The 23,424-nt window shown below is 29.1% G+C and overlaps 1 protein-coding gene and 1 long non-coding RNA gene across 2 annotated transcripts in view; one reads left to right on the plus strand and one right to left on the minus strand.

Moving 5' to 3' along the window:
- Positions 1 to 23,424, minus strand: part of LOC149061693 (uncharacterized) — an 88,397-nt gene that overhangs the window by 27,257 nt on the left and 37,716 nt on the right. The window lies entirely within an intron of this gene.
- On the plus strand, positions 19,590 to 23,035 carry LOC149061695 (uncharacterized). The gene is made up of 3 exons (XM_089217517.1): positions 19,590 to 19,907; positions 21,498 to 21,648; positions 22,208 to 23,035. The coding sequence occupies exons 1-3, from the start codon at positions 19,736 to 19,738 to the stop codon at positions 22,899 to 22,901; spliced, it is 1,017 nt and encodes a 338-aa protein (XP_089073643.1). The 5' UTR covers positions 19,590 to 19,735; the 3' UTR covers positions 22,902 to 23,035.

The raw sequence follows: 23,424 nt of genomic DNA on the forward strand, positions 1-23,424 counted from the left end.
GTTCTACCACTGCTCAAGCTGCTCCGCTCAACTGCTCAAGCTGCTCCGCTCAACTGTTCAAGCTGCTCCATTAAACGGTTAAATTGTTTAACTTAAACCGCTCCGTTTTTACTGCTCCGTACACCGGCTCAATAGCCCACCTTTCAGCTCCGAAAAATCGAACTCACTTTGCAAGGAAACGGGTACTTGCAAGGGGGAGTATGTTCGATCCTTTTGTCCAAAATTGATTACCGCCGGTCTTGGACATGGGTATGATAACTGACCGCGCTCGGTCACTCGCGTTGTTGGCAGCACTGACGTGTCCGTCGCCCTGGTCCGGGCAACGACGCGTACGCCGCCGCCAACGGTTGTCGCGTTGTTTACGTCGTTTTTGGTGTGTGTGGTTCTGTTCCGTTCGCCGTTGCATATTATTCACGTGCTCTCGTGTTAACGGCCATCTTGCCAAAAGTGTGCGCACACTACTAAATTACTGCTCTTTTGCTATTGCTATATTAGCATATTATAAATTTGCTCAATTGATCCGTCGACCTCATCGAGCTCCCGATCGAAACCGTTATCTAACGTTCCGGTACACAACTCGACGTTGATCCGCGTGTGAGACGTTCCGGTGCTTCCCGTCACTCACGTGTTCTTGAAGTCTTCAGTTCCGAGATATAGCCGTTCCGCCTTCAATCAACGATCCACCAGCAGTTCAGCGAAGTCACTGGCAGTTCCGCCCGACATTGAGTGTTCCCTCAGAGCGGTGTTCCCCGTCCCCTTATTTTGTTGTTATTATATATATGTAAAATATATCGATTGTGTTGTACCTATAAAATCACTGTCAGTTATTATTACAAGGTGTTACCTATTTCCCACCAGGCTCCGGAGGACCGTGTGACCGACGACAACCTTGTTAAAAGGCTCGTTGGCACAAACACTTAAACAATATTATTTCATTGGGTGAAAATGACAACACAATATTATAAAATGAACTAGGTACGCGAAACATGGTGACAGTGCATTAGTGTAAAGCCGGATTTTCATACAACCGTGAAACATGTCCCGTGCATTAATATATATGAACCAACCCATTGGCTGAAACATTTGTTTGATACTAAGTTTAATTTTATCATAGTAATTGGTGAATATCTACAGTGATAAGTTCCGTGAATGATATCTATTGTGACTTTACAACATGTTGAAATGAATACTGACTATGGTTAATATATTTGCGGTATAGGTACCACCAGAAGGTCGTGTTTAATTTTTACAGCCGTGTAATAACGTTGCCCGGTTGTATGGAAACCACTCAGCTTAATAATAATATCACTTAAGTGTATAAAACGCTAAACAATTGGTACGGTACCAGATAACACGGTTGTGTGAGTTTTGAATAATAATAATTCTTACGACATCGAGAAGACGTGACGTGATGACACCACGATTGGGTTTTTTTTTTGTTGTTCTTGACTCGCTTGCTCATTAGGTGTAGGTGCAATAATATAGCGGATACGCTAGTTTGAGATAAGCAAACAAATAAACAGCTAGGTAGCCTTGATCTCCTTTATATTATAGTCTTACATTGCACTCATTTATACGCATTGCACGTGTTAATAATATTACGATTGTGTCTTTGATGTGTTGACATAATAATAATAATAATAATATGGTGATTAACTATACACAACACACACCATAACTGTTGTACTTATATGCCTGCATTATGTATGACTAATTATAATAAATAATTATGTTATAATAAAGTTTGTTAGATATATTATAATTGTTATGGTGTAGCACGTGGCGTTGACGTACAATGGTATTTTATGTAAAGAATTCGCTACGCATTTGCGATTCTATCTATATAGAAATCACCCTTTGACACACCCCATCAATACGTCACGTAAATACTAGTCTGATATAAATCGCCGCAAAATTGGACACACTCGCCTCATAGTCATAACTCACGAAGAAAGAAGAACCGCCACCTGCACACGCTGAGGAGTCCTCGTCACCGTTTAACACATACTCATGGAGTGCGATGTGTATAACTCGGAGAGAAGAAGAATGCAAATATAAAAACACTTTACGGATGAGTCTCTAAGCGTTGAACCTTGCAACATCATCAAGCTTTGCCAATTTCTTTCGGCAACACAGCTGTTAAGTCTATTGTAATTTGCTTCACTATTATACTTCGTCTATGTATATATTGTTACTTCTTTATGTTATTTTGTATTATCTCATTTATCAATACATATAACCTAACTATTATTATTAACTACTCTGTAATTGTATATATTTAAATTAATATTTGTATTATGCAGTTAACGTAATATTGTATCGTTTCGTTAATTGTAATTTATGTCCAATAGCCATAGCAACCTGTTCCATATAAAAAAAAGAAAAATCACCGAAAAGGTAAACATAGAAAATTATTTGACGCATTTACAAAATAATAATAATAAACAATATTTTTTAAGACTACTTATTGTACACTCAAATTGACCAAATTGAAAGTTGTTATATAGGTCTTAGTATTATATCTTTAATTTCAATAGTATTAAGTTGATTTAAAATAATTTTGTGTTATTTTAACATCAATATTAATATAAAGCTGACTTATTAGATACTATAATAGCTTTCAATTATAAATACTTGTATAAACAACCACAAATGAGCCTTAGCACAAAACAGTATTTGATTGAAACTTATAAATTGTTAAAATATTTATGTGGGTGCGTGTATACTGTATACTGTATGTTTGTATTATATCTATTCTAAAATTTAACAATAAATCATTGTACAACGTAACTTGGTAGATATGCACAACAACATAACAAAATATTATATTGTAGACTGTAGTACAATTTTAAATTATAAGTAGAAGCTAGAATATTATATTCTTTTAAAATAGCTAGAACAAGATGCTAATATTTTCTTAAAAGTTGAAAATATTCTTGCAATATTCTTTAAAAATCATAGTAAAATATGGAAAAATAATTCTTTTTATTAATATATTCTCTTGGATTAAAAATATGATTTTATATCCAAAATAATAGGTAAAGCACATAATACAAAAAACTATAATACTAAATAGGTACATAATAAAAATAAAACATATTAAACAACATATGATTAAATAATTAGAAGTTACAATGAAGTGAAAATTTGACTATTAGTTGTACTTCATTATTTCGAATAAATAATTTTGCTACGTTTTTCAAAATGATGAACACGTGATTTATTTTTATGAATTTGTTTGACTTTTATTTCATTCCCATTTCCCAAAATTGTTACCACTAATTTACCTTTTTCGTGGTTTGTTAAGCTTTCGAATTCGCGCCTGACTACATCAACCGGTATTTCGCAGAACACCGGTGCTCCGTAAACTTGGCTAAAGTGTTCCACCAAAATTTCAAAATTTGAGAAAAAAATCATAAAATTATTGAGATAATTTAATTCTCGGTTTCGTCGTTTTTAATAATTTTACTTAATACAACACAATACGAGCACTTATATGTATGTAATTTTATTTAAAAAAAAGTGAAAAGTATTGTTTTATTTTACGTCTTTACGTTCCGTGGTACTAAAAAGGCTAAGAACCACTGACAGACATAGGCTCAAAAAAAAAAAAAAAAAATATGCAAAAGAATATAATTTCGGGATGTAATTATAATATAATTACATAACATTATTTCCGAAGGCTAATCATTATTTATTATTACTATTATTGTTATGATACTCGTACTTTCTATGTGATTAATATTATATTTAAAGCATTTTATTATTATTAAAGTATTAACGAGGTCTCGTTGTCAGACATTCGGACTGCGGTGAACGCGAATTGAGTAGGTATACAACTTCAAGCATATATTCTATTATTGTAGTAATCGCACGTCCTACACACACACTCAAGCATAATACTATACTTACGGTATGTTGTTATTACATATTTTGTATTTATTTACGACGAGGATCGTGCGAAAGAAGACACACACGCGCTTGAAGCGTCCGGCAAATAAACACGCACGTGTACTGTCCATATACTATAATGTTATCGAGTTAGGTTTTATTATTATTATTATTACTATTATACATAGGTGTACCGAATGTGTACTGTAATACGCGTTGCATAACGGTCGCACGGTCACGGACGGATAGTAATTATTTAGGTACAGTACGTACAAATATATTATTATTATAAGTCATACACGTACGGTGGTTCAGACGACAACGACGACAGTACTGTACATCATTATATAGGCACACACGATGATAAATAAAAAATAACAATCTTAACGTACTTGTGTGTGAGTGTGTGTTTTTTTGTATTTACCGCATGTGCTTACAGCGTAGGATTGGATCCTATTATAATATATGCAAAGAAAAATGTCAACGGTGTCCAAAAAATACTATAATTATAACTTTTTCTGTACCGTACGGTACAAAAAAAAAAAAAAAAAAAAAAATGAATAATGAGTTTTATGTTTTAATGTAATGCCTATACACCATGTTCAGCTGATAGGGTGGTAAGTTTATCGATGAAGTTTTTTAATGACTTCATACGCATTGAGTTCGTAATTTACGAATCGTTTTTTTATTGTATTCGAAAAACACTGCGTTCGTTTCTAGAACAATGTTTCATTCAAAGTCTCGTTTTTCCGTAAATAATTTATAGGTTTTATCATAAGTATCCTCCACTAATAATGTTATTGTATTATACTTTTAAATAATTGTTGTATGTCATATTTCTATACTGATTTAATAGTAATATAATCTATAGCCAATCGCAATAATTTAAACAAACAAAAAAATATTCTACTTTCTCGAGACAATACTAAATCTATATTTGGCCTAAGTCTATATAGAGTATAGATTATAGAGATTGAAAGAGTGAACGACAATCACTCTCCTATAGCTTTATTAACTCTATTGATATAATTTTTATTGGAAACGGTCCAGTATTTACTGAGTTCATTGAGGACAAACAAACAATGAAACAATAATTTTTGATTTATGAACATACATTAACTTATACCCTCGCTGTGTCCGTCCGTATGTAAGTTGTCAGTACATAGTTAGTGATTACAATACTGTTGACATTCATTTTTCCATTACAAGATTAGTATTTACAAAACAATAAGTTATTTATTATTATATCATTTTTTATTTATTTAAAAACAAAAACTGCCATTGATTAAAAATGTTACTATACTGTTTATCAAATAAATAGGTAGTTAAACAACGGTTGTATTCAACCACTGCAGAGTAATAATAATATTATTAATATTAATATTATTCAACATAAATTCATAGTATACAAGCCAATATGAAAAAAAAATATCAAAATACGAGTTAAATATATTAAAGATATATACGAAAATATAAAGGTCGGTAAATTGTGTATGGCATAGTTTATTTCGTAGCATAATATTAATATATATCGCGAAACAGGAATTTAGCATACGCTCGCAGAGTGAGCTATCCTAACTAAGGTGGGCAAAGGCAAATTATGTCAAAATAAAACAAAATCTTTAACTTAGAAGTTAACAGTTAAAACAAATCAAAAATTTAACTCGATAACTTAAAAGTTAATATGGAAAAACATATTATCTCAGTTCAAAAAAAGGTTACCCTATTTTTTTAAATAAAAATGTAGAACACTGCAGTGTCTGTTTTCTTTCTAATTTACTAAATTCTAATAAACAGTTTTATTGAACGTTTATCGAAATGCTTTATATGGGAAGCAATTGAATGAATGAATGTTTTTTTTTTTTGAAATCAGGAGACAATTCAAATTAAAAAAATTAAAATCGCCGAAGGCAACTTTAGTGACGCGTAAACGGGTTTTTGTAACGGAAATCGTAAAAAGACTAGGTACGTTTAAATTAAAAATTTTTTTTTTTAATTTCCCATCTCAAATGTTGACAAATAATTGTTATTTATGTATCAACTAATACTAAAAAAAAAATTGCATGTACCATAATAACCTAACCTAGATAAAAGTTAGATTATCTTTATCTCATCTAGATAAATGTAAAATGTAATTATCTTTATCTGCGATTGGACACATTTTTATAAATTCATCTGTATCTTATGTAGATAAAATTTTCATTATCTACCCTCAACGCAGTCGACGACGATGATCTCAAACACACGCCTCCACACCGTTATGTTGATCACCAAGATTCCGTCGGTAATTATTTTGAACTGCGTGAGGACGACCGCTCTGAAATTTTGGGATGATTTAATACTCGCGTATCATAATATTACATGTTGTGAAACTGCGCTCAAATTATAATGTGTACGCTCCCTGCCCAGCAAGTCGTTTAAACTACGCGGACAGGCGTTACTATTTTCGTGATTAAAACCATTAATGGAGGCGCGGTTACGGCGACAAATCGCGCACCAGAGGCATCTATCATGAGATTAACGCGTTTGATGCGAAACATAATAATAATATTATAATGGTACCTAACGAAACAATTATAACACCCACTCATTTCGCGTGGCGGCCCGGTGCAGGATTTTGAACTCTAGTGGCCCCGTCTCACAACAAAAAAAAAAAAAAATGATGATTTCTTTAAAAAAAAAATTCCATTATAAAGTACCTACTTATTTTTTATATTTAAAAAAACAAATTTATTATCAATTACGAATTACAGTGTTCATAATTATAGTCAATTGTTACTTAATAGCTGTGTCCTGCAACATTGTTCATCTATATTTTTACTCATCGCGCCGTTGTACCATTTCATGATGATATAAATTTACAAATTTCAATACTTTAAATGGCTTTAATAATAATACAAGGATTTTATTTTTTTAATTTCTGCATTCGATAGATATCGGTAAACGGCCACTACTACTCCACCGCCGACCGACTCATACACATACAATACATTTTTCAATCCTTATTTTTGTATTGTTTTATTTTCGGATTAATTGTGTCATCGTTATCTGTGAGTTATATAATAATGTGGATTACAAAACGCCACCGCGCCGGCTGGCCAATACAAATTAAATCCACAGACATTATATAGTTACCATGCGTCTATTGTATATACGGCCAACGCGACATTTTTAAGTTCACAAAATTATTGTTTTCCTGTACATATTGTATTATGAGCCCGAATCGCCACTTTTAGAAACATCATATCGACTTGGGAGTAAGTAGTAAAATAATTAAAAAATTGTTTGACCATTACACACAAATAGACTTACAAGATCACTTACGTTTATTTTAATTTCCATGTCCATTGCGAAATCTAGAGTGTGAAAAAGTTATTTTATTACGCTGATAGATCTAAAGAGTATAAAATCTATATAACTTACGACATCTATAATATGTATTTCAATATTTTAGAGCATATAAACATACTATATAGTGCTTGATGCAATGATGCTTGTTAAATCCATACGCTGTGGCCACAATATCGCAGTCATCAATCAATTAATTACACCACGCTTGTCGCATGTAGCAAGGTAATTATTTTATTTATCGCTGAATTGAAATACCCTATAAATAAATACCCTATATAAACTGTTCAATGATGTCCTAAAAATATGTATGGGTACATGTCTGAATCAATGGTAGAATAATTACTCTATGATTAGTTTATTTTTTTCTTTATAACCATAAAGAGCAGCATTGTGCACAAAATATTTTACTTTTTTCCATGGCTTATTTATTTTATTTTGTCTTGTGAAATTTTCACATTCATGCTTTATTAAAAGAATATTACTTTTAAAAAGTTGTGTGATTATTTTCGCAACTTATTTGAACATTTTAAAAAATGCTGAGGAAAAAGACAATCTTTTAGAATTTAATTAAACTGTTTTCACTTTTCATTGGTTTTAAAAATCTGTCCAACATCCTTATTTTCTGTGATGCAGCAACTGCTGTATAAAATGTTTTTCTTTATGAATTTTAAAATTCAATGTTTTAAATGAAGTTATTAGGTAGTCAGATTTTTCTACAAAAGTAATATCATCGCTCACCATTTTTAGAAATAGGTTTTTGATTTTCGGTAAATGCAACCAATATAATATTTTAGATTCTGAGTGGAGCGAGGAATGTATTGGTTTTACAATGATGTTTATTTCTTTTTCTTTTTTATTCTATAAACACTTTTTATTCCTCTAAACTTGTTCAAAAGTATCAAGTGTAGCATCTTTTCTGAAAGGTAATGCTCTTGAGCTGGTACTTAAGAAAGGTCATTTTACGATTTTCGAAATGGCACTCGAAATAAAAGCGGTAAAGGAAAAAAAACGTACGATTTCACGATTTTATAATATTAAATATGTAATTACGGACGACGTTTTCTACCAGGAATATTGCTTCAAATGAAAAATTATAAGAGATCTATTTTGTTTTATTTTAGATTTTGTTCTTTATGATTTAATATTCGGAAAATTTTAGACATTTTTGAGCTATTTATAGATATTTTAATTTTTGGAGTTTTTTGTTGTAATTCGGTTAAAAACATTCGTAAAACTTGAAATTTGGTTTGTTTACTTATGTTAGCTTACCTAGACATGGTAAAATTTTCCAAACATTTGAGCGACTTTTGAGCTTTTTCTTTTTTTTTTCATTTTTATGATATTTCCTAATTATAAATTATAATTATAATTATATAAATTACCTATTTATATAAATCGTCTTAAGCTGTTCTTATAACGCTTTGTTTATCACCATAGAAACGAATAAAATTAAATTAAAAAAGATTCCCTCATCCGCTCAGAATCGTTTTTTTATCGAATGCAATTCAAATCGAATACAGTAAAATTACACTATCCTGTAGTCCGAGGACCGAAGGGACGATAGACAAACATTCACCACCGAATTGCTGACCTACTTTTATTCACTTGATTCAGCTCTACATTTTCTTTCTTTATAATTTTTTACACAGCTTTTAGTTTTTTTAATGCATTTTGTACATACTATTGTAATATGGCGTAATAAATATTTTTTTGTTGAACATTCCGTAACGATGTTTACAAGGTAAATAGTCATCACTAATAAAACCGGAATAAAATAATTAAATTTAACTAAAGGCATACAAAATGCAATACAATTATTTATTTCAACATTTATGTTTCCAAGAAACCTAGAGGATGGTTCATTATTTTTTTTGCACTTTTGACACTTGTGAATACATCAACCCATATTTTTTTTTTTACTTCCGAGTTTGTTGGAGTACCTACTTTGCATAAAATTTTCCTTTAGGAAACTTTCTCAGATTCCTTCTTTCAAAGTATTTACGGTCAAAAAGATATAATAATATATTATAAAATTGACTTTCATTTCTGTAGGTAGTAAAGGTTCCAAGTATTATATCTGAAATGTTATTAAAGTAATTAAATAGTAATGATAATTATTGACTCTTGTGTACTTCTTTTTATGACTTCATCCAGAGGAAACTCTGGTAATGGTTTGATGGTCCTGCTAATAATGTGGGAGATGTAAATGAAGGCGTTTAGGCAAATTTGAGTTGGAAGCATTTGTATAAGTTCCCACCTTATCATTTATCATACAAGCCCTTTTTGAGCACCTCTCCAGGTTGGACCTAGCTGGTCAAATGGTGAATCTAAATCATTCCGAGTCCTATTCAAACACACACACATACAATTTCATCCAAATCGATCCAGCCATTTTAGTTGTTCAAATAGGTACACACGTAAAAAAGTATTATAATATTTATGTTACCTACCGGAAAAGATGAAGTGACCGGACACCGATGCTCGTATATAATTTTTCACATACGCAAGCACCAGTCAATGATACAGACTTTATCAAATATGCCATGGTATTAAAATTACAAAAAAACTGAAAAGCTAGATAAGATCGAGGAACTTGAATTCTACGGATTTTAATTTTGTAAATATATATATTAGTTAGCCATTGTGTTAGTTATTATAACTAGGGAATGGCCAAAGAGATTTTATTTATAAAAATTATTCTTCGGTAAAATATCGACGATTTAAAAAATAAGAGTTTTAGTATTTTATCCATTTAAGTACGCTATTAATTTTCGTAATAATTATAAATTTCCACAGTCATGCTTTAGTAGTGTTGTTGGCAATATTCAATTAGTTTTCAAAATTAAAATCTATCAAATCAAATCCTACAATTTATTTGTCTAGCGGCTGGATTGTTGTATATTATTACTTGTACCTGTCCCAGTCCCCTTCAATATAAAATACATTCGAATAAAATTGTAACTAATACGATTCAGAACTAGAACTTATTATACTCTGATATTTTTTAAAAATAATAAATGGCCAAAATAATATTACAATAATGTTACCTAATATTAATAATTAGGGTCTGTAAATCTATACAACAAACTGCAGCAATCAATTAGGTTAATTAATTAATTAATTAGTTAATTAATTAACCAAATAGGTCATATTTTGTAGACCTATTGAAATATATAATGTAATATCTTATGTACTTTATAACTTTACATAACTCAGCTCAAAAATCGTTCACATTTAAATTAAAATACTTCAACTTACATTTAAATAAAAATCATCTACTGTTTAACCTTCTGAGTAAAGTATTGTATAGTGTTTGAATAAAAGAAAATATGTCAGGCGACAAGATACTAAAAATAATGAAATAAATACTCAATACATTTTTATACAGCACTTTTGAGTAGTAGATATGCCTAATTCAAAGTTTCAAAAATCAGAATTAAAATAGATGGTAAGACGGGGATGATCGTGCTTGGCTAACTGTGGCCACCTATTGTTTAAAACAGATTTCGTATATCTCTATAATTGTGTGTCACGCGCGTATATAATACCAATATAATTATTGCGCGTTCCGCGGTGAATAAGTCAGTAAAAAAATACGAAACAACTCAAAACGTAAAGGATGACAAAAAAATAGCGATGATAATATTCATAATATATATATATTATATTATATGGTTACGAGACGAAGATGAATGCGACGAGATATAATATTCTATAATTTAATGATGATACATTTTTGGAGAAAAAAATCTGAGGAGACCGAGGGTCGAACAAAATGATAAATATAATGTAGCGTATACCGCATATAATACGCGTACGAGCTATGTATTACTTGATAATAATTTTACACAGATCGCACTCGAATGAGACGACAAGACGAAGACGAAACGGTCATCGACCGCGAATATATCGCGCGCGTACATAATGTAACAATGTCTTTGCATTCGTCATAAAACGTTTTTCGCCACTGCCCCGAGACCATTCAAAACGACAATTTATTCCACCCCCCCCCCCCACCCACCTATGCCACACAAAAATCGTCGAGTACTATTTTTTCGCTCGTTTACGTGACAGATATTCCGCAGACGATTAAATAATATATCATATTATAATGATATGTTTGCAAGCCGTACTTAAAGTATAGCTAATTCATGGTAGGTATAAAGGTAATGGTGGCTGCGGGTAGGTATAAAACTATAAATAATTCACACCCTAACAAACGAAACACCTGAAAGTATATTGTCCAAGCGAATAACAGATTTTTATTCTCAACACATGGATGATCATTTTTGTCGATTTCTTGAAACTGCTATCGTCGTTGTACGCACTTAACGAAAACAATTATTTGGATAAGCATCATTCACTATTTACAAATAACAATATAGCCATATTATAGGTGCTGCTTAATTATGTTTTCTAACGAAAAAGAATATTAGTTTTATAAATTATTATAATATTTCTAGAACCAATTTTTTTCCCTAAAGAATTATAAGTTTCCATATCATGTATCAACATTATACTATGTCACTTAAAACTTATACTAACTTATATTAAGTGGTGTATTGTGGCGTATACGGGGGTATACGCCGTTTTACAATCAAAAATTTAAAATTTAAATCGCATTTTATAATAGATATTACATTACAGCTTTCTTTTTTTTTTTAAAGGATACACATTTGCAGCTTTGGCAATGATTTTTTAATTTGTATAATATGCAAAATATAAATCGTTTCTCACCCAAAATTACAGCTACCACATAATTTTTCTATTATTTCACTATGGATCTTTTGTTATTTCTACGTTTTATAAAATTATTATATGAATTTTCCATCTGATTTTTAAAACAATCACCGTTTAGTATAATCTTTAAACATCTCATGACATTATTTATTCATATAAATTGTAATTATTCAAATTTAATGCAACACATATAATAAAGTTTGAAGGATCAGTAGATGAGTACTTAAAATTCACCTATAAATTAAATTTTGATTAATTCTAAAAATGTAAATGTAATAATAATAATTTTTATTTATTAATATTATGCCATTCTTATATCACACAATAGTGAAAAAAAAATATATATATTATGTGTATGTGAAGTATGAAAAAACTATACCAAAAAAAAAATGACAATAATAAAAAATATCGATACATTTCATGAAACGTTATAAATGTGTCTATATTGTGCGAAAAAAAGTTTTTTTTGTAAAACGAACAAAACGACTATTCGTTTCGATAAATGGACAAAAAAGATCAACTATATTGTGTAAAAAAAATGTGTAATTTACGATATGGATACTTTGACTACAGCAAATGTACGTCATAATATTATACAATAGTTCAATAGTACGACAATTACTATTTCGTCCAAAAAGAGGCGTTTCGTTTGGGTGAATTAAAAAAAAAATCATGCCATTTCAATGAATTGATAATTATTAACATTTGTGCAAATGACCTACTTTTTCTTCATTAAAACATTTTACTGTCTGAGTGACTGGGTGAATACAAAACTATAAAGTTATTCAAAATTGCCCATCCTAATTTCACAAAGGCATAACAGTTTCTATGAAAACAGTATGCGCTTATATACGATTAAAATTACTTGGTCAAATGCTTACTAAATATTTTATTATTTTATTTAAATGCACGTATGTGAAACATGTATCTAATTTAATGCATGAACATTTTTTTGATGAATACTGTTAAACCATTAAATTGTAATAACACAAATAAATTGGAAACAATTATAAGTATATATGTAATGAATTATTATGTTATTATAATCATGTTTAAAAATTGTAATTGTAAAAATACACAATATAAACCATTAGGTACTTGTGTTTTTTTAATCATCTTATCACCAAAACCTATGTAGTCTATGGGATGATATTATGTATATTGAATATATATTTTTTATGAATTATAAATAATTTTTTGGTGTAGATTATAATGGTATGGGAATTGGTAGCATTGCAGTGTTTCATGTAAACTGATATTATCTAAACAATTTAAAGTAAATCTCTTTTAAACGTTGATGTTTGATGGGGTGCAATTATGAATGATTTTAAACTTCGATAAATCAATTTTTCTTTGAAAAACTACCATTGCATTTTGCTACCTCGCCAATTAGTTTCTCCAAATTTGGCAATACCTGTATGATTACTGATTTTATTCAAATTTCAAACACAACATAAGAATACCTACATATTTATTTGATAAAATTACAATTCTGGTATTCTGATAGTTAATATACCAACTATCTATAAATTATGTTACAACCATTTAACATACTTCTAGAAATAATATAGTTTTCTAAAACAATACAACTATCTAGAAGTACGTGAAATTATGCGAACATTTGATATTATAATGAAGTACCTATCTAATTGAAAATTCAAATGAATAGTTTCTACGCAGTTAAAACGATTTTACTAATAACTGTAGTCCATTAAAATGGTTATTTTTTTAAAATATAACATAGATTTAATATCGGATCAAGTATTTATAATTACACTGGAAACTTTTGTACACAATTTTATAAAATAGATATTGATAGATTAATAATTGTATATAACTATAATTTATACCAACGGATTATTAAAATGTTCAAACCGTTATAGGCTCTAAACCTATTGGCGCGGAACTATTATTTTGCGTACGTACATAAGATTATAGATATCTAAAAATGTCTTACTCGTTCAAATTCTGATTTAAATAAGCACGTGAACATATTCAAAAAATTGTCGGTTTGACAATTTTCAGTAAAAAAGGTTGGTTCTCGTATCGCCAAAATACTCTCCCTAAATCGTGTGAAAAATCTAAATAATTGAAAATAAGGTCCTAAAGAAGGTATACAAGTTGTATTAGTCATAATTTAAATAAACTCAGTGTGCATATGCCATATAGCAATAATGGGAGTGAACACGCTTGGTGATCATTTGCGTATCAGACTCTGCGGAAAAAAATATTTTCCACAAAATCCGAGCACAACTAATTACATCATAATAGTTCACGAGTCTCGTTCAAGTGCGTGTACACGATTTGCATTAGATTATTATATTATATTTTGATAACGATTTTTGTTGTAATTATATATACGGAAATATCGGTTGCTGGTGTCTACCGAATTCATATTATAATAATGAAATACGTAGGCAGTCACGAAAACGTGCTGTGTACTCCTCCGATCACATCACATGCATTTTTTATTTTTTATTATTTTTATATCTTACTGCAGCGTTCACCCTATATAGGCACGTATCACGTTCCAGTAAGCTACTTCACTTTATTATTACTTCAGTGGTTGTGTATTTTTATGTAGACGATATTAAAAATTAATAAACGATACGAATCATGGAGCCTATTAATATTATAATGCTATAATGTTACTATTTGAAATTAAAAATAAGTACGTATTATCAGTGAGTGCTGTTGTGATGGGAGAGAGGTGCAATTTCACCAATGTTTGCGGAATCAAAGTATTTTTCATTTTATTTTTTATTGATGTTTATAGCTTCGACGACATGGGCCATTAGCTTTATACATAATTTACATTATACTATTACTTAAAATTTACATGTTTTAGGTGACAATTTAATTACAATAATATGGGCTGTTAACTATATTTATTCTAATTAAATGTATTTATCTATTTTGATTGTCCTGAGGAATGACATGATTTTTTCGGGTTGACAGTCGGGTCCGATTGATTCATATAAGTTGGTTGGTATATTTAGTTTTTTTCTTTCTTCTTCATTTGATCGTCGTTCTGTCATAAAGTGTTTTACCGAGAGGGTTACTCCGCATGTGGTGCATTCTGACGGTGGTTGGTTAAATCAAAGTATTGTAAAATTTTCTAATTTACAATGATTCTTATTTTTTAGATAGACTTATTAATTCTTGAAAAATATTCATAATATATTATTAAATAGATTTATAAATAAAATATCCACAATATTGGTGATGAGGATTTTAAAGGATTTTTTTAAATTCTATCGGAAAGCCTAAAAAAATGTACCCATTTGATTTTGATTTGTATAATAGAGTGTAGTAAAGTACGACATTTTAAAAACTGTCCTCGGGCGCTGGGTATTGTTATTTATTTTCGAAATATACGAATACCCATATTTATGTAACTTACTTTGACTAGAAAATTAACTGAAAATACAATTTTATATCAATTTAATAAATTATGTGATACTCAGTGTTAAGACTTATATCAGGATGAAAATTTTATCATCTATTTATAATGCATAGATAAAAAAACTAAATGTTTTCATTCTAAGAATTCAGTCGTCTACTGTAATTTATCAAAATGTTTTTTATGTATAGTTAATTAGTAAAATATGCATTATGTACATTATCATTTATTTTTACGCGATTTGTGAAAAACATTTAAGAATAATGGAATCGTGTGTGATTTGTTAATATATGTGCTATTACCAAGCTAGGTAGTAGATACGGTTCCGGGACATTTGGGGTCAGAACATTTGCGGTCGGCACTTTTTTCGTGCCGTTTGCAGTCAGCTTATTTATATCTAAATTTAAGGTATATATATAATATACTTTACATACTAAATTGATTTCCTACGTATACGATTTAATGTCGTTTTTACAGACAAGTAAACTGGAATTTCGGTCACTAAATCTAATCATTGATCTATTAATGGTGTAAACTCCGACTACGAACTCGTATACTACGTGTATACTATACTAAAGACTGAGTAAATGTTATCTAACTATATAATTGACATAATACAATTTTAATTTTAATACTTCCAAAGTTCTAACACTTTATCTATAATAATACCCATAGACAACTAAATAGCAAAAAATCGGTAAATCAAATAATAATACTATTTTAAACATATTTTTACAATAAATATATTATTACAGGGGTAGCCACTAACCTTAACTTTGGGAGCCGCAAATTTATAAAGTTAATTAGAGGCGAGCCACACATTGTAAAGCAATGTTTATAAAATAAAGATACATTTTTCATTTTAAAACAAATGAAGGAACATTTATTTACTTTTAATTTTAGTCTAAGTTTGGTTCAAGTGCCTCACGAAATTTATTTAAGAGCCTCGTTGTGGTCACCCCTGTATTATTATATACTGTATAGAATCAATTTAATATATAATTATTTTATTTAGTACATAATATAATATATATGTATATACCTTAGATTAGATAATCAGGTAGATAGAAATAATCTGACCACAAACGGCACGAAAAAGGTGCCGACCGCATCGGTGCCGACACCGTAGATACTAGGTTGGTAATCTTAAATGTGAAAACATTCAAAACAGTTACAAAATTTAAAATATTTCTGATGTACAATAGTCACTAATAATAACATATTGTTGTGTTATTTTCGATCGGTCGGCTGTGACGGCAGAAAAATACAATGATTTCATGATGCGTTATATTTAGTATTAAAAAAAAAAAATACATATCGCATTCCTATACATATGTACACGTTTTAAACTTTTTAGTTATTTTCCTGGAAATATTATTTTTATTACGAACATTATCTATCAACTATAGATTTATCAATAAAAACATATAGGACAGATCAGTTTTGAGCATACATTGCTCAGTATAACTAATATACTTAATTATTTATTTTATCTTTTTAAATAATTTGTTTATCCTTATCATCAATATACTTTTGGATATTTTATTTTTATTACCTTTTAGTACCACTTTTGTGTTGTCATTCCTCCCCCCCCCCCTTACTTTAAAAATTACAATAAATATCATGTTTCTCCGTTTATTATAATACTATACATATACACATATACACATTTATATAACAAATTTAAAATAATACAAATTTAAAATAAATGAAGGTCGTGAAAATTCAAAACATAAAATATTACTCTTCAGTGGTAGTGTTATTTGATGATGCAACTTTAATATTTTATTAAGCAGACAGTTTCTTTATTTCATTTTTTGGCCTCTCCGTATAGGTATACAGAAATATTGTAGTAGAGCATTGACCTGTAGGATCTGGAATACCTTATTTTCATTTTCGACGATCTTCTCACAATCTCTCTTGTGCGTGTGAGCGCCGATCAGGAGGTAACAAAAATTGTGCTGCTTATAGGTAGGTACTTGAAAATGTACAAAAGATAAATCGTGTTTAATTATGACATAATTTTTTTGACAATCCGAAATTATTATTGTCTCAAGACTATACGTTTTTTGATACATGCCATTTCTGATAAAATTTTTTTTTTAGAAAACAAGGAAGAGTGTAATTACACACAAGTACCAAACTATTTTAAATTTTTCTTGATAATATCATAGTTATACAGTTATCTATTCTATTTCCAACACTGATCAGTGGAGCAGGAAATACATCACTGATGCACAGCCGCACGGAAAATACGAGTACAATGAATGCGACAAGATAATGTTAAAACTATCGAATAATGCATCTAAAAATGTTATTCCTTTCTACTTTCTACTCTTTTGAATGGCAACAGACATTTTTAGCGTCCTAAATTCAAATTTTTTTTTCAATGTACGTACCTAAAAAAGGTGAACAAATTTTAACTCAATGACGTACTATCGTTGTAACCCATACAAAATAAGATTCTGATCGGAGACGATGTGTTAACCTAAGATATTTTATATGATATTAGCTGTTTTGATCTACGTTGTTTGGGGTCAAAGACTTGTATTTTTAACTAGATAATCCGTTCACTTTGTTGCCCATTTTGATTCCGTCCAACTTGTCCAACTGTAATCGATTTCCACGTTATAATTAAATACAGATCGATATAGGGATTAAACACGACATTCATTTGTTGTCGACTTCGAATCCATCCAACTTCATATCGCCTTCCAAATTTATCGTCAGTTTAATTTGCTCTTTTATATTTTTGACTTGTAACTAATCTGGTTCTGCGACTTAAGTTTGTACGTCTAATACCTGACATTTTTTAAAACAGCCTAACTAAAACACTTTAAACAAACGATTTTTTTTTCTTCATTAAACTATGTTTTTTTCGTTAGGTCGTTATTTAATTTTTACACCAAATTATATAAAGATAATTTTAAAAAAAATTTATAAGTGAGCTACCCTAACTTACCTATACGAGATATTTACATATTTAACTACAATATTATTTATACATTTTTATGATTCAGACGAATTCTACAGACTACTTGTCAGTATTAAATTCTATACAAAGATATCGTACACCTTTATAATTTTTAAATAGTTATAAAAACAACCTATGAGGAATCTATATAGGAATTCAGGTTTTTGACTAAGCGAATAATTTTTTATAGAAAAAAATTAATCAAATACGCTGTAAGCGAACCCTCTCCCCCGCTCAAAAAAGGTATTAATTAGATATAATTTCCTACCAAAAATCTCTTTCGAAGTTGATGATCAGATCATTCTATTAGTAAAGGGTTTCCAGAAAGTAAAAAACAATTTCAAAATCAACATATTCATTGTTACGCTCAGAATCTAATAATCTAATATATTAGTATATTTTATTAGTATATTATACTTTTGTTTTATGCAAAAAGTAATAAGTAATGACACAAGCCTAAAAACTAAATTTCTGAAAATTTTTACAGTGATAATGTGAGTGTTTATCAAAAAAATGAGAATCATCCCATATATAAATATATCGTAACAATGATATTATTTATATATTATATTATAGTTGAGCGATTGGCCTCGACACACACACACACACACACACACACATATAGAGAAGACACGATTCGAAACCGGTGTAAAATTCCGTTTTTCGGAGATCCACACATTCACGAGTTTCAATTACGATGGCAATTGACAAATACACACGCGTAGTGTAACGTTATACTATTATTTTTCTTTTATGGCACAATCAAAATACGTATAATATAATATAATATTATTATCAAGTCTGTGCTCTGCGTCCGTCTTCCCTCAGTATCACTGTATACACTAGGTTACTTTATTATATACTTATTAGGTGCAACGTGATGATCTGGTCGTTTGCTGCATCGGTCAGGCCGAGGAAAAGACGCTTGACTAGCAAGGTACAATGATAATAGTAACAGTAATATAATAGGTACAGTGGTGGATTTGAGAGAAAAGGCTCAACCACAACATTATGAAAATGTTAAATTCTCTCCAATTAGCCTAGTGAGTTTCTTATAAAATAAATTTCTTGGTGTTATATAGATATTATATCGATAGTAAATGTATATTTTTAGCATTTATAAACAATTTTACTTTTGCCGTCATATAGTGACGTTTAATGACGGCAGTTATTGCACTGAGTTATGAGTACGATTTAGGTACATGATGCGTTGAAAACGGAAAGGGATAAACGGATGAAATAATCAAAACACATTATTTTATATCATACCTGTCACACTGATGCGTTTTAACCGGACTGCAGTTTTCGAATTTTCAAATTTGTGATTTTTTAATTATTTTTTTATTGAATAAATTAAAAATTTATCAATTATCATCATGTTTGACATTGATAAATTTATTCAATGTATTCAAAATAATAATTCGATATGGGAAATGGGCTCCAAAGAGTACTCAGACAAACACCTTAAATTAAAAAGTTGGATGGACATCGGAAGCTCAATGTATTTAGATTGGCATGAGCTTGAAAAAAATGGAAAAGATGAACGAGGTAAGGAAACAACACAATGTACATATTTTAATATTTATAACAAAGATACAAAGATGAGATTTTGACGACCCAAAAATGTACTTATAAAAATAGCTTTTAATAGTTTAAAATGTTTAAATCGTAAATTGAGATAAATAATATTGATTATAAAAAATTGTTATTAAAAATAAGGTTTAAAAAAAATGTTACAAACAATTTTATTTTATTGATTTTATGTTTTATCGATTTTAAATACTTAAATACTTAAAATTTAAATATAAATTTATAAACCTTTACAGTTAAAAGATATTTTATAATTCTATGTATCATTTATAACTTATATAAAACAAAATAAATATATGTAAACGATATGACGTATGCTGTCATTGTATATCATGTATAATATAATATATTATACATTGTATATACATTTATTAAATTAATGTATTTATTATTAAATACTGAAAAGGTAGTATTATATAAACAATACTATTTTTTTAAGTAGAAAAAATTAAATAAAGTAAATAAAAAATATTATAAAAATTAAATTTTTTGAAATTGAAATGGCACTGATCCAGGTCCCATGAAATATTTTGCGAAGTAGTCTCTAACTTCTGTACCTTGAGTACGAGCACCCGTACCACGAACTTTTATATCATCCAACATATTGGTCTCTGTATCTTCATTGTTGAAGCCATCCCTTCTTCAAACAAAGTTGTGTAATACACAACACGATTTAATTTTTTCGTCCACTAAATCAGGCTCAACTTGTATTGGTGTATGTAAGACACGCCACTTATTAGCCAGAACACCAAAGGTACATTCTACCGTCCTTCTTGCCCTTGATAGCCTATAATTGAATATAAGTTTAGTATCATTAAGACCACGTCCTGGGTATGGTCTTAATAAGTTCGAATGTAAGGCGAATGCCTCGTCTCCAATAAATACAAAAGGCTGAGGATGTTCATTTGTGTTCGGTAAATTTGCTGATTCTGGTAGATTAAGTTGATTTGAATAAAGTTTTTTCCCAAAAATACTATCTTTAAACACATTTGAATCACCCTCTTTTCCATAGGCACCAACATCAATTGCAATAAAACATAAGTTGGCATCAGCAATCGCCATCAGCACAATCGAAAAATACTTTTTGTAGTTGAAGTATAATGAACCTGAATTGTTTGGAGCTTTACATCGAATATGCTTACCATCTATTGCTCCTAAGCAGTTCGGAAAATTAGTCTTACCATAAAAAGTATTTGCAATTTCAACCCATCTTTCTGTTGAAGGCTCTGGCATTTCTTTTGGTTGTAAAACCATCCATAAAATCGTACACGTTTCTTTTACGATTTCCCCAATAGTACTCCGAGCAATGTAAAAATCAAATTTCAATGCACCAAAACTTGTGCCAGTAGATAAAAACCTTAAATTAAAAATAAATGTAATTATTATTTTAGGTTAAGGCTGTTTTATTTCATTATAAATCACCATCCACTGAACTAATTATTGCTAATAATCTAATAGTTTATTATTATATACCTACTATTATTACCTAAAATTATAACTATTTCATTATTTTGATGCATTTTTTATTTTGTTTTAAAAACTAAAAAGTAAAAGAGATGAAAAATACCTGGCGCCATATTCGTGATAATTATTCAAAGTTTATCAATCAAGGGAAAAGTGGTGACGAAGGAACTTCAAAAAAAAAATATGTTTACGCTGATGCATTAAATTTTTTGCAACAAACCGTGAAAAAAAGAAAGTAAGTTATACTTAAGTTTTTTGCAAATTAAAAAATAAATTTAAGCGTAAATCCACAATACATTTCTATGAGCGTCTCAGTTTTAATTTTGACAAAATACGTATAAATCACAAAATGTGTTAATTCATAAATTTATAAAAATTGTTCTTTTAAATCTTTTTAAATCTAAGATTTTAAAATTGAATACAAGATTTCTCGTAAACAAAAAAAAAATTTCTACCAGAAAGTCAAATTAAATTTATTTTTAGCGTTTGCTAAATAAAATAGATACTTTAATTTTACAATGAATGTTTATTTTATCATTTCCGACACTTGATAATGTAATACAGGGCAAAAAAAAGATCCTATTTAAACGTATAACAAAAATTGTGAAATTATATGGTTAGTAAATAATTTTGTTTTTACTATCAAAATTGTTCTTAATCAGATTTACAAATTAGTCATTTTAAATTTACATATATTTCTCATATATTTTATTTTTTAAATTTGTACAAAATGAATGATATTATAATTTATGATAGTTTGTATTTGTATTATATTAATAAAGTATTATTATTAGGACGACAAGTAATATGGTGGAAAATGCAGCTGATGTTTTAAATGAAGTTGATGATATTTTTCATAACACTTCCGATGAGTCGGTTATAAGAGACACTGAAAATGACACAAATATGAATATTTCAAATTTACCTGGTCCGTCTCAAACAAGCTTTCAAAGTAAAAAAAGAAAACCAGCTGAGACTCCTTTCCAATCAAAATTGTTGAATATGTTAGAAAAGTCCGAAGAAGTAGATCCTGATATAGCGCTTTTAATGAGTTTTTTAAACCACGTAAAAAAATTAACTGAAGATCAAAAACTGGATTTTCAATCTCATGTAATTAATTTTTTCAAATCTCTTTCCAAAACAGTACAACAACCGCAACATTTCCAAAATCCTGTTCACACATCCAACTTAAACAATCCTGTACCACAACCCTCAAATCATAGTATCTGTAGTATAAATCCTTTACAATCCGAAATTCCATATAATTTTCAAACAAATTATCCCAATAGTCTCAACTCTTCTCTGCATCATAACATAGGAACGCCATCAACAGTGTCCACTTCATTAACATATCAGCCATCAGATATTTATCAACAACCTTCTACTTTAACTACACCAACATCTTCAACAATACCACCTATATTTAATCCTTATTTTGTTCCTGGCCCCCTTACAGATACACATCCTTATAAAAATATTAATGACTAATAATTATTATTTAATTAAATATTAATAAGTTATTAATTATATTATTTTTTTTAAATACCGGGAAGGTAATGTTTAAAGAAAAAATTAATTATTTTAAGTCGAAAATTAATTTACACTTATTGCTGTATCAAGTAGGTGCCTACTTAAAAAAAGTATTAACTATTTTTATTTTTTATAACTTTTAATGGATTTTACATTATTATAATTTAAACTGTTATGATTCTATGCATATTTAAATAAAAATGAATGTTTTAATCTAAAATATTTAAATAGATTTTTTAAATTATATGTACCTAATCTGTGTCGGCCACTTACTTTTAATAAAGTAATTTATACAACTATTACAAGACTAGCTTGATATTGATGTATAGTGCTGAACAAGTATTGATTTTATATTTTAATTTATCTACTTAAGTTTAGAAAATATATGTAGTACTTACCTATATGTATTATGTTATAATTATAAAGAAAAAAATATTAAAATATTACTTACCTCAGTGTCACTGTCAGACGCTCTTCGGCT

Source organism: Diuraphis noxia, unplaced genomic scaffold (genome assembly GCF_037042655.1).
Source record: "Diuraphis noxia isolate RWA-SAM2 unplaced genomic scaffold, SU_Dnox_SAM2 contig0001, whole genome shotgun sequence".
NCBI lineage: Eukaryota > Metazoa > Arthropoda > Insecta > Hemiptera > Aphididae > Diuraphis > Diuraphis noxia.